Source organism: Nannobrachium achirus, assembly GCF_963921795.1.
Source record: "Nannobrachium achirus genome assembly, chromosome: 6".
Taxonomy (NCBI): domain Eukaryota; kingdom Metazoa; phylum Chordata; class Actinopteri; order Myctophiformes; family Myctophidae; genus Nannobrachium; species Nannobrachium achirus.
This window is the reverse complement of record NC_137815.1, coordinates 55,140,962-55,154,443: the sequence shown is the minus strand read 5'-3', so window position 1 is coordinate 55,154,443 and position 13,482 is coordinate 55,140,962. Positions and strand designations below refer to the sequence as shown.

The 13,482-nt window shown below is 41.9% G+C and overlaps 1 protein-coding gene across 1 annotated transcript in view; it reads left to right on the top strand.

Annotated features, from left to right (window-relative positions):
* The window catches only part of magi3b (membrane associated guanylate kinase, WW and PDZ domain containing 3b), a gene marked incomplete at both ends in the record, with an annotated part of 266,704 nt that overhangs the window by 206,809 nt on the left and 46,413 nt on the right, over positions 1-13,482 (top strand). The window contains 3 exons of the mRNA XM_080728681.1: positions 3,013-3,092; positions 4,968-5,025; positions 9,162-9,256. Coding sequence (XP_080584807.1) covers positions 3,013-3,092; positions 4,968-5,025; positions 9,162-9,256 — 233 coding nt within the window. The remainder of the gene's footprint in view (positions 1-3,012; positions 3,093-4,967; positions 5,026-9,161; positions 9,257-13,482) is intronic.

Here is a 13,482-nt window from a genome sequence, read left to right as displayed (position 1 = left end):
CTACACCAGAGTAAACACTGCTGTTGAGGCAAGCTACTTCCTGAAAAGACGGCAAGACACGCTGTGATTGGCCGGTAGTGTATGATCTGCACTGTGATTGGCCGGTAGTGTATGATCTGGAGACAACGTAAACGGAAGAATGCAGATGACGTAATTTTGCTGCGCAATCCGGTCCCCAGCCATGCAGTATCATAGAAAACATATTTACAGAAGGCTTTAGGGGCTGAAATTCACGGAATGGGTTTTCTAAAACTTTAACGATTTAATAGTTAGGACAATTTTAAGATTTGTTTTATTGGAAAAGTTACAGATTATAGCTTTAAGTAAAAAAGAAAAAACACCACTGCTCTAGACCACTTTTTTTCAAACCGCACCAAATCTCATTGCCACAAATAGTCGATCTACAAGCTCATAATGTGTCACGTTGTGAGCTTGTAGATCTGCTATTTTTGGGAGAGCGTGCGCCAGGGCTGAACCTTGTTTTTATTAGGGCCCTGTATGAACTGTATGTACGAAATGCACCAATGTGAACCAATCATTCTACTGAACAAAACCTTTTATTGTCTGACAAAATATGAATCAATACCGACATTGGGAACATAAGAAACTATCGATCCTTTAGAAAGTCAGGGTGTGTACCTATATATCACCAGTGCCCCCCCTCCTCATAATATGTTCAAAGCAATTGATGTCACCCAAGCACAACTCTGACAAAAGGTCAGGCGATCAATGTTTGTCTCAACATTGAAGTTACTCAGTTACTCACAACACATCGCACTGTGACGCATTGTGAGCTTGTAGAGTCGCTATTTCCAGCGCGCGACACCAACGTGAAACTACAGTAAGCCAGGTGTCATAGCGCTTAACGATTCTAAGCCATGTCAAACTTCAGAAGCATGTTTCTTCCTGTCAAAGCAAACAACATCAAATCAATGAAAACTAATTTTTTAAGGATTCACTACTGCAGGGGGCGGGGGGGTCCTCAAAATCTTTGTGTGATAGAAACTTTTTTCCCCCTTTTTTATAATAACCACTTGAACCCTAGCGTCCATATTCTGAGAACTTTAGCCAAAAATAGCAGACCTACAAGCGCGAGGCGTTGTGAGCTTGTAGATCGGCTATTTTTGGCAAAGAGCTTTGGGAGGGGGAAAGGAGCAGACTAAGTACAGTGAAAGGTCAAGTTTATTAAGTATTGATGTTTCAAGTGGTTAAATATCTGAAAACCCACATTAACTCAGCGAATGCCCACGCGTCAAACTCTTTGATGTCGCTGGAGGCCCACGACGCGTTTGCCGCGTTTACTGTATTTACAGTAACAACATTAAATCTCACCGTAAGGTCGGGGCTACGCCTGGATGTTGCCCAATCACTGCGGGTTGTTTCCATTCCAAACATTGAAGACCTCTGCACTACTGATCACAAGCGTGCAAACACTGGAGCAACAGTGAAGTTGTGCAGCGTGGATTCAGGGCATCCGACGACAACCACAGCGGGGCATGATGTTGCATAATGCAATGTTAATCATTTAAAACTCATATGTGCTTAACTGATGAATTGTGACAGATCATCTCCCAGTCCTGACTTTTGCCTAATGATCCACAGATGACTGTGTCTAATCAGCATCAGCATCCGCGTCTAATTTGCATCGTTCAAAGTGTAAATTAAATTAGGGATTCAATTTGCAATGCACATAACTTCTCGCTTATTACATCATGCAATATTAATGCCAAGGCAAATGCAAGGTGTGCAGTAGATGCTAGATCTCTCTTGGAGCAGGGAGGTGTTAGCTGGGTTTGCAATCTGCTAGTGAAATGCAGCATGACGTCTCGGCAGTTGGTGCGGTTGATTGAGAGAAATAACATATGAATTGCTAAAAATATACTGTTTATGTACTGTCTATGAGACCAACAGGGAGCCAAACACGTGCAATCAGTTGACATCAGCCTGATTGAATCACTGGCATGTATAAATTCAGTCAGTACAGTATACTGTACATGGAAGTGTGTGGCCTATTACTGCACAATCTACCACTTAAACCCCTCCAGTCCAGACTTAGTAAACTGCCCTCTGAATTTGTTTCCGTTTCGTGTGATTAATTTGCCTGAGAATATCTGTTTTTATGTGTTGTTTGAATCATAAAAAACATTCACACAGAACACAAAATTAATGTTACACGCCAATAATGCAACAATTTATATTCTGAACTATATGACTAGCTTTGATATACTTGCCAGGTATTTTCATGTTGTATCTTTGCTTACTCCCGCTGACAGACACAGCTCTTTCAGGAGGCTTTTCTTTTACTAACACAATAAAGTTCTTCTTGGCTCCTCATGAAGACGAACGACTTTGGCTGTTAGATTGTTCTGGGAAAATCAATACGTTGCATTTGGAACAATGGGGTAAATATAGTCCTCTCTGGGGCCATTGTGTTTTTATTTTTGTAGTACATGTTTGGCTTTGAGCCACATGTATTACTGATCATCTCAGGAGACTGTTATAATAATGCTGTATTCGATTTCCTGCTTGATTTCACATCTAAGCTTATTTAGCCGCTGGAAGATTACTTTTTTCTTTTCCCCCTTTATATAGTATTTGTTTGTTTCTTTTACAAATGCATGTCTAAACATACTGTAAATATTGACTCCTGTCTCTCTGTGGCTTTGTGTGTGTCCTATCATCCTCATGAAACAGGAGTATACTGTATAGTTTGCCACTTCCTGACATAGCTTGCCTATAATTCCTATGTCAGGTTAACCACTTGAACCCCAGCATCCCTATTCTTGGGGGAACATTTGCCCAAAAAAAAGCAGATTTACAAGCTCACAAGGCATCGCAATGCGACAATCTTGAACCTGTTGAGCTTGTAGTTTGGCAGATTTTCGGTGTACAGTTGCAACTGAACTGTTTTAATAAGAATAGATGGTTTAATTGTTTAACCCAGTTTCACTCTCTTCTGGTACAGTTAGTTTATGTAGTTAGTAGTTAGTCATTTGTGCTTTCTGTCCACAGTCACAACACCAAGACCACCACATGGCTGGACCCCCGGCTGGCCAAGAAAGCCAAGCCCCCTGAGAAGTGTGAGGACGGAGGTATGTTGAAAAAATACACTTAGAAATATCGATCTCATCGTTACCTTCTTAAAATGATGGCCTACTGTTTGTAACCACCTCTGGTAATAATCGCCTATATCCTTATTGATAAGATCATGCTGTTCTCATGGCAGTAGTATAATGTCATTTGTCAAGAGTATGACCAAGGTCATTTTATTTTGCCTAAGTCACAAGACAATGTGAAAAAAAAGAACGCCTATGTCTGGAGTAATTAAGTCACTTACTTTTTTTTTAACAAATGATTTGGCCTAAGTCAGTTTGAAAACTGAAATTGTAAGTAAGTATTGTAAGTAATTTAATCCTCTTATGTTACTGTTAAGGCTGGGACTTTAACTGATTAATTGCGATTAATTAATTACAGAAAATTAACACGATTAAAAAAGTTTACGCAATTTACTCGCACTTAGTTTTTGCACCACAGAACCTTCCGTTTCGGGCATACAGATCATAGCGATGCACCAACCAAGAAGAGACAACAAACACAAAGCGAGAAGTAGCCGATCAGAGTGCTTTGCTTGGCCCAGTGGATGCGAAATTTCGATAAAAAAAACTCACTCATTGATTCACTCGTACAACAAAATGTGTTTTACTTGAAAAAAAAGCTTCTCAGGTCAAATATCGATGTGCGATTAAAATTAGATTAATTGCGATTAATTAATCACAGAGCCTGAAATTAATTAGATTAAAAAATGTAATCACATCCCAGCCCTAGTTACTGTATGTCAATAGTTATCTTACAATAAATGCGAGAAGTCTCTGCGTGCGTGCGTGTGTGTGTGCCCAAAGGGCGGCCGAGCTTCTAGTTTATTTCAATGTTTTGAGTGAAATGATTAAGAAATATCATATTGTTTATTTGGGTTCAGTTTTTTCTGTTTTCTGAATCATATCATCATATTTTAAAATATTCCAAAAAAGGTAAATTGTAGCAAAATATGTTATTTGTGAAAATGTCATTTTTTTTTCAAAGTGTGTGAATGTAACACACATACTACAGTACTATACACTGAACTCTGACCCATGTGCAGTAGCATCATTAACTACTGCACATGGCTTTCTACAGTACATGGGCGTACAGTGTAGCTACCACATGCCTCGCTGTTTCACGCACGTTCACACAGCTTATCAAAGATGCATTGGCCTGGGGATATTACAAGATAGTGTGATGTCCTTTAAAATTACACTTAGCGTAATACATGCCCACCTAGCGCCACGGGTCACGTGTGCCTCGTTTCTCCCTGCGTAGATTGGGGTCCCTCCCTGTCCCTGGAACTCTCATTCCAGACGCGCCGTCCTGGTCCCTAGTTTGGTAATGTTGGCTAAGTGCAGGCATAGACAGAGAAACGATGAGTCTGAAACACTGGGAAACCTTCAAGCCCATTTTTAATGGATTTCTACAGGCGGTGGGAAATCTAGTCGGTGCACTGCCTTTGAAAAGCAACTCCAAAGCGCTCTCTTGCATGAAGAGCTCACTTCTTTTCCCCTCCTCTCTCTCTCTCTCTCTCTCTCTCTCTCTGTCTCTCTCTCTCTCTCGCTTTCTCTCTCTATGTGCCTCATATGTTCATCAGGGCGTGATGTACATTAGCTATTCTGGCCAGCATGCTTGTTAAAACCACACACACACACAGGAAGAGAGTTCACTGAATCATTCTAGTGTATTTTTATGGCCACTTTCTAATGTTAAACACCCAGGCAAGGTGGAAATAAAATACTACACCGTTTTACTGACTGTTTGGATAATGGTGAGCCTGTGTTCTACACTGCTCTTCCATTCTCTGTTATCTGTCAGCAGTGTGCGTGTATTTGCATGTTTTCTGTGTGTATCTGAACACAAAGCCCCTCTTCCTCTTTCTGCAGAGCTGCCCTACGGCTGGGAAGAGATTGATGACCCTCAGTACGGTACATACTATGTTGAGTAAGTTGCCTTGCTGTTTCATTCTTCTTGTCTTTTTCCTTTTTCTTATCGCTGTGTTGCAGTCGCATTTGTTTCTTCACGTGTCCCGCTGAGGCACACATTTTGCCAGGGGGGTGGGGGGGAGGTCAAAGTGCATGTGCACATTACTTTACATTGGTAAGTGCACATACTGTATGAATTAGCCATGTAGGAGTGGCATGCGTCAATACGGTCTAAAAATAACGTGAGCGAGCCGACGCAGCACACGCAGCTAATTCTCAGCTTTCAGCTGATGCTGAGGAGGACGCTGTTTGTGTGTGTGTGTGTGTGTGTGTGTGTGTGTGTGTGTGTGTGTGTGTGTGTGTGTGTGTGTGTGCGTGTGCGTGCGTGTGCGTGTTCGTGTGTGAGCTGTTGATGAAGATTCTGCTGTCATTTATCAGTAGGTGGTAAACAAACTCTGTGAACAGATGAAAGCTTTGTGTGTGTGTGACAGTCTGAATATGTCTTTGTTGTGTTTTGCAATGAAATAATTCACCCAAGAATACAAGAACGGTCTGCACTCAAGGACATGATGAAATTATGTAATTGTTGATGTTAGTTGTTGATTTATCAATGAACATTTTATCCAATCTGCCTACATTTACTGGTTGTCCTAAGATATCTGCACTGTACATTCCTGACACTGCTTTGTTCCACCTACATTACATTGTTAATGTAAATTCCCTAATCGCCCACAGTCAAATTTCAGCGACTTCGGAACGGTCGGCACCAGTCAGGTATAAAGCTTATGTTATTATGCATCCTTAAAATAGAGCGGCCACTATAACATGACTCCAAATAATGTGATCATAGCATAGGCCCAATGAACTCCCTTCACTGAAGCAAATAACCCACATAAAGTAAACAACATGCTATAGGAATCTATAGGGATCAATTATTTTCAGTATTACCCATATTGCTTCCAAGATCATCGGACTTCCCACACCCACACTGATATGAACAATAAGGCCATCACACGCTTAGCACTCTCAACAACAAATGACACTGATCATCCTCTGTATCTCTGCTTTGACCTCATGTTGTCGGGGCTAAAACACAGAACCCTGATGTGGCACAAGGTTCGGTTTAACAGGAGTTTTGTCCCCTTAGCCATCACTGCACTAAACAAATTGCCTCGCCCCCGTCGTTAGGAAGGTTTTCTGTGTACAGGGGGACCTCATGATCTGTCTTTGTGATATGTTTGTTTTCTGTTATATGTTTATGTGTTGTTTTATTTGTTTTTGAACAGACTTGTGAAGACAAATTTCCCTTCTGGGACAATAAAGATTATTATTATTCTTTCTGGGAACGCTCGGTGGCCAGAAGCACCTGGTGCCGACCGTTCCGAGATCACAAAGCACCTCATGTGCTTCATCAACAGCACACTGGGCAGTTTACGACACACGGTAACGACATGCATAATCAATGAGCATGCTGTGCTGTACAGCATGTACCTGGTGATACTGTAACAGTAGAGGACAATATGAGCAGCTTCACTCTCCATTAGGGCTGGGCAATATATCGAAACCGATACTTACAATCAATAACCGATGACTTATCAAATTTGACTGAAAAGCTGCAGGGTTTAAAAAAGTTATATATCATCGTTGTCCAAAACCGCTCGTTTTGCATTTATCATTTAAAAAATTAATATAGTGAAAATAGCCGATCTACAAGCACACAACACCACACGGTGCGACCGTGTGGCATTGTGAGCTTGTAGATCGGTTATTTTCACTAGTTTTATGCAACAGTCTTTTATGATGAGGCAGGGCTTTAATTTACGAAAAAGCATGCACATTTTAAACTTGGAGATACAAGGTTTCTGCCGGACAGTGACGATATCATATAGCAACGAATTGACGTTGAGTTGAAAATCTTTTTTTTTAAATAGTTGTCAAAATCCATTTGTCTGATTATACCTACTTATAACCTTGTGGTATCGTACAACAACGCACGCGTGCCGGAATGAGGGCTGTACATGTGTATGCCGTGTGTGTACTGTCTGTTTCACAAAATGAGCTTTTGTGCTTCACCATGCCAGCAGGAAATCAGCGAAACACATTCATTATAACAGCAGTCCACGGAGAGAGAGAGAGAGGAGGTAGAATTTCAACTAGAGTGCTGGAGAAGGAGTGTGTGTGGGGAGGGATGAAAAGAGAGGTAACAATCTGTTATGATGCAAAGAAAATGGGAACACTATTGTGGGTTTATTGCTCAGGCTCCAGAAGGATCCCTCCGGGCAGACGAGACTGGGAGTGAAAACCTCAACGCTGCTGCTTGGACAAGAGAAACGAGAGTCAATTCATGGTGCCTTACATGCAAAATGATCACAGTGGGAAGAAGGCGTTTGTTTTGTTTGCCAGTGGAGCCAGTAGGCTGTTTACCTCGTTACCTCGGGCTGTGGTGGACAGTATATTTACTTGAGTACTGTCCTTAAGTCCTAAGTGAATCTTTAGAGCAGGGGGCTTCAACGTTTTCAGGCCAAGGACCCCTTAGATGAGAGAGAGATGAAGCAGGGACCCCCACAACCTTATCATAGATTCCATATTGTTTCATCGTTTGACAGCGCAATCATCAGTTTATTTTGGATTCATGTCAATTTGTGTTTTCAGATATTTAACCACTCGAACCGTCAATATCTAATAAACTTGGCCTTTCACTCTGTACTTAGTCTGCTCTTTTCCCCCTCTACACCAAACCTCTTTCCCGAAAATAGCCGATCTACAAGCTCACAACGCCTCGCAGCGCGAGGCGTTGGGGGAAAAAGTACATTATGAAATAACTGCTAAAGCCCTATTTAAAATATAGTGAAAATAGCCGATATACAAGCTTGTAAATCTGCTATTTGCACTTTTCAACTTTGTAATTTGTACTATACTATTCTAGTATATCTATACTTTGACTCAAGTACTGGAGGTGAGTAATGTGTCCCCCACTACGTAAATGCAAAATGCTCACAATAGGACAAAGGCATTGGCTTTGTTTGCCATGCAGTGCAGCAGCGGGCTGTTTACCTCGTTGAGGGTCTATCTGGCAGTCAGGCGACCATTCCCTACAACATTAGTTGGCTAAAACTGTTCCCCCACTCATACCAGAGAATGCTGGCCAGCCTTTATGCATACTGTGCTGCTCAATGCATTTATAATGGCGCCAGCCTATAGTGTGCCTGTATTAGTAATGCATGGTTCCTTTATGGGAAAATGCATTCATAATTAATTGCATACAGATGGCTTATCATGAAGCTTTATATGAGAGGTGTATGTATAATATGCATGTGGGCTTGTGCATTGCTACGCTGTACAATCCTCACTTAGTTTATCCATGTGTTACTCCAAGAGTGTACAGATGTAACCAAATGGGCAGGATTTTACAGTTATGGGTGTTATTGGTTGATGTTGTTGTTTGGTTTTTGTTGTATTTAATGGATTCTCTTTGCTTATACTGTACCATGACTCACATTTACACCTGGGAGCTTCTCAGCACAACCACTGTTGGCAGTGCAGCTTCATAGGATCTGTGCATACTGTACAGATGTGCCATTTCAACACTTCACGTCCTGCCATTGGCAAGACAGTAGATGTCCAGTGCATTGACAGAACATTGAACTTGTAGATCAGCTATTTTGCTATTTTTATGACCTTCTCTGACTTTGAAGTTTAAATCTACCTATGAAGGTGGATTCTGCTTTTCAATGAGAATGGAGTGGTTTATTGCCATTTCGGGTTCCTGCAAAAATACGCTCCATTCTCCCTAAAATTTAGAAAGGCAAAACAGGGAAAGAAACCTGTGGAATAAAATGTATTTGCAGGAAGTTTTCTGGAAAAAAGCAGGAAAACATGAAGACTTGAAATGGCACACCTGTAAGTTGTCTCGGGTTTCCAGAAGGTTACATACCGGTTAACTAGTTACAGTTCATTTTCCCATAGCTGTGTTTGATTGGCTCAGCAGCAGATTTGAACCAACATATGATACTTTGTCATGTGTTTCCGGTTCAAAGCCAGTCAAATAAAACTATTGGAAAGTATTATCTTTTTTGTCAAATGTGCGCCTGCCCTGTTATGGCCCAGAATGGGGACAGTGATGTCTAACCCCTGGGCTTTGTGTTCCTATTGTAGCCATATCAACCAGAGGACGCAGTTTGAGAACCCTGTCCTGGAGGCCAAGAGGAAGTTGACCCAGGCACACCAAAAGGCAGTGACCGCCCCACCAGGTAACCACAGTGCTGGTGTACGCTACAAAGCAAGGTAACCACAGTGCTGGTGTACGCTACAAAGCAAGGTAACCACAGTGCTGGTGTACGCTACAAAGCAAGGCAACCACAGTGCTGATGTACGCTACAAAGCAAGGTAACCACAGTGCTGATGTACGCTACAAAGCAAGGTAACCACAGTGCTGGTGTACACTACAAAGCAAGGTAACCACAGTTAAGCCGGCCATACATTACACGATAATCGGGCCCGACTGAATCGGGTAGAATTAAACACTACAGGATCATTTCTTCAGATTATCTGACCAGATAATCTAAACGGGCTCACACTAGCCGTTTTGAACAGTCGGGCGCTCCGCACGCTACAGGATTCTATCCCGAGTGAGTCGGGCTCGAACACAGCAATAATAAATAATATAATAATTGATACAAAATGCCATGGGGGCTGTTCTGAGCGCTGTGCTTTGCAACACGCACGCACACGCACATACAAACACATTACGTTATCCACTCACTCAACACACAACACCGCCTCACGCAACGAAAAAAAAAAGCTTCAATATGGAAGTTGTGTCCTATTTTGATGATAATATGAGTTAACTTTGACACGTTTCATGTCCATCCAACTCTGACATCCCCTCTCTCTCCTGCGCTATAGTCAAGTGCTGCTCCTTCTCACGGTGCCTGATTTATTATTAGTCGTATGACCGTGTAGCGCACACAGAACATATGTGACTGAGCATGACACTGGGGAAGTCATTTCGGAAGCCACTACTTTAGACCACAGCTGAAATTATTTTTATTTTTTTTAATTTTTTTTATGTGATAAAGCCACAAAAGCATGTCATAAATATCAGGCTACATTTCACTTTAACGCCAGAGCTTAACTCTGCATGTAAATAAGACTTTTTTTTTTATTAATGTGAGAGATCGGGACATAATTCTGTTGGTCCTCCCAAATTTAGAACTTGAATATCTCAAAAGTAGTATTTCAGCATGGCATCATTCTATAAGCCATATCTTCAAAACTGTTGGGTCAATCTCCACAACCAATATATCATTTTGTAGCTATGATTCCCAGCTTTCAAATGAAATGAAAAAATGAAAATGAAAAAAAAAAAAAATCAATGACTAGCCGTCAGCCGCGCTGGGACACATATAGATCTCCAAGACCAAACTGTGTCCCTTCCGTGCCACGTTGTAGGCTTGTAGATCAGGGAAGAGCCCCCGTAGATCAGGATAGGCGTGTAGGCTACTTCTTTGATGTGATGTGCTGGACTGCTGGTCGCAGCCTGTGACTGACTGCAGACAGTGGCTGGTAGCGTTATTTCTTCTGTTTGTTTGTTTTTTGGATCGCGTTACCGTTGAGTTTTAATTTAAATCCCAATCATTCATGATACAACCTAATGGACGGACGGACGCTATGAAAAGTGTGTCTGTGTGTGCGCACGCGTGTGTGTGTGAGTGAGAGGCAGAGGGAGAGGTGGAGAGAAAAAAAGAGATGGATCTGTCACTCAGCCAGACGTATGCTCAGAGACTTGCGTCTATCAGCGGATGCTGTACCTATTTTCTCTCAGTCCCCTGCTGCTGTTCCAGTCTTCCAGACTGATCCAGGAAAATATCAAACATTTTTGAAAAGAGTCGGGCTACCCCCGATTGTCCTCTGAGCCACTCGGCTGGGCTCCGAGTGGATCTGTGAGACCTCACGCTAGACGACATTCATGCCCGATAGTCGGGCCCGTTTCAGTCGGAGGCAGCCCGATTGTCGGGAGGGTAATTAAATAGCCCGATTATCGGCTAATGTACGGCCGCCTTTAGGGATGGGACGATATGAAAATGTCATATCACATTATCGCGATAATCAATCCATTATCCTGGGGTGGGAACATTTGCCAAAAAATAGCGTTGCGACGCGTTGTGAGCTTGTAGATCGGCTATTTTTTGGTAAAGACATTTGAAAGAGAGTGAAAAAAAAGACTGTATCAGGTAGGTATATTATATAAAATAAAAGGTGAATTGATCAATCCCAGTGCATGACGGAGGACGATATCACGATACGTTAAATCTCCACCATACGATTATCGTGAGTGTTTTCATCACGATAAACGATAATATCGCTTATCGTCACATCCCTAACCACAGTACTGATATATATTGTATTCTACAAAGGCAATGTAACCATACTGGTGTATGCTCTAAGGGCAAGGTAACCGCATCACTGATGTCGCTATGACATCAGGCAAGGCAACCATTATTTTCTCTGTAATCATCTTACTGGCTGCACCAGTAATATAAAAAAAAGTGTTAAGTACCATGGCTGACCAGGCACACATCTTCTGTTAAAGTGGATAGACCTTTAAAGAATTACGGTACATCAATTATTGTCACCCTGCTCGCTTATGCAGGATAATTATTGTCACTGTGTGCCTGTAGATCAGCTATTTTCACTAGTTTAAATCATTTTTTTAAATGATCAAATACAAAATGAACGGTTTTGGACGTACAAGGTTTCCACCCCGACAACAACGCTATGTTATTGATCATTGATCCAAGCCGGAACACACGGGCCAGTGGTCAGATGGGTGGGCCATGAACTTGTTTGAGATTTTCAAGTTGGATTGCATTGTGCCTGTAATTGTCTGTAATCATCTTACTGGCTGCACCAGTAATATTAAAATAAAGTCTAAACTACCATGGCTGCACAGGCACACATCTTCTGTTAAAGTGGATAGACCTTTAAAGAATGACATAAATGATTGTCACCCTGCTCGCTTATGCAGGAGACTATAATTGTTGTCTCCCTTGAGTTGTATGCGTCACTTTAATGACTGATAAATCAAATGTGATAGATTCTGAGTGATGTAATGTCATTATCAAACTTTTCCTCGTCGTCTTGCTGCAAATTTATTCCACCAAAGCGTGCGCTTGTGTGCATGTCCGTCCTTCTGTCATATTATTTCTTTTGCACGCTGACAGCAGGCCAAGGACCTCAATTCTCCAATATTTTTCAAATCAAATCAATGGACAACTATGTCATTTTGTTGAATTACAGTAATAATCAGGGAACAGTCCTCCCTCCAGGTTATGGTTATGGGATAAGCGTCCTGCTAGTAATGAAAATTACAGCACTCCTGTCCCTCTGTCCTATGGGATGCATGAACGACAATTGCAGTCATACATTACAAGTGCGCCATTGCTAGCCACCGTTAGATTAACCCCCAAAGTATGCAAGTCTTCATGTCTGTAATGTATTAAGTCATTTTGTTGGCCCCTTTTATACATTTTAGCTTGCAGACGATCGGCAAAGGAGTGAGAACTAGAACTGCACTCAAAGTGCCAACTTGCGTCTTGTGCACAAGTTGGCCATGTACTGTATGGCCTACTTGAATGTGCGCCAGAAGAGCGTGCCATGAGGTGCGCTCACCACTGGCGATGCCAGTGACATCACCACTGGCATCACCAGGAATGCTGATCCCTCATTGGCTGTTAATGATGACATTGGCAGAAATGCTGGTCAATGATTGGGCAACGGGCTTAAACAAAGAAGGACACCGACATACATACATACGCAGTACTTGTATGCTCTGCTGGTTCATTTTCTTTTTGAGTGGTGCAAACTGCTCCTATGTTTCACATGTCTGTTTTAGTACGGAATGGATTAGTATGGAACTCCATGTATGGAGATCTGTGTCATGTGTCATAAAGTAACTGACGTCACGGACAGACCGACCAATACAAGGAGATATGCATGTGTGTCATGTTTGCACCGCTCACTCTTTTTTGTTTTCTCTTTTTTTCAAGCCTCTTCACCAAAGTTAGTCCATCTAGCTTGTAATGCTATTTTTGGCTAAAGTTGTCCTCAGAATAGGGATGCTAGGGTTCAAGTGTTCAATGTAAAAACAATCCTATCACACAGAGATTATTGACAGTCCCCCTGTAGGTCATTGAAATAAAAAAGGTTGAGAATCACTGGTGTAGATAGTGAATATGTATATGAGAGAGGGAGGAAGACAGTAGAGATGATGTACTGTAGTACAACTGGTAATCACATGCTGTGCTACTCTTAAAACCTTCCTGCATACATGACTGTCAGGGCATGCACTGTATCCTGGTGGAGATGTGCGTTCTGCAGAGCTTTTCCTCCTTCCCCTTTTATCTGCAGAGTCTGCGTTCTTTTTCAGCACCGCGATACTGCACTCCGCTCTTTCGGTTGACATCAAACCCAAGAC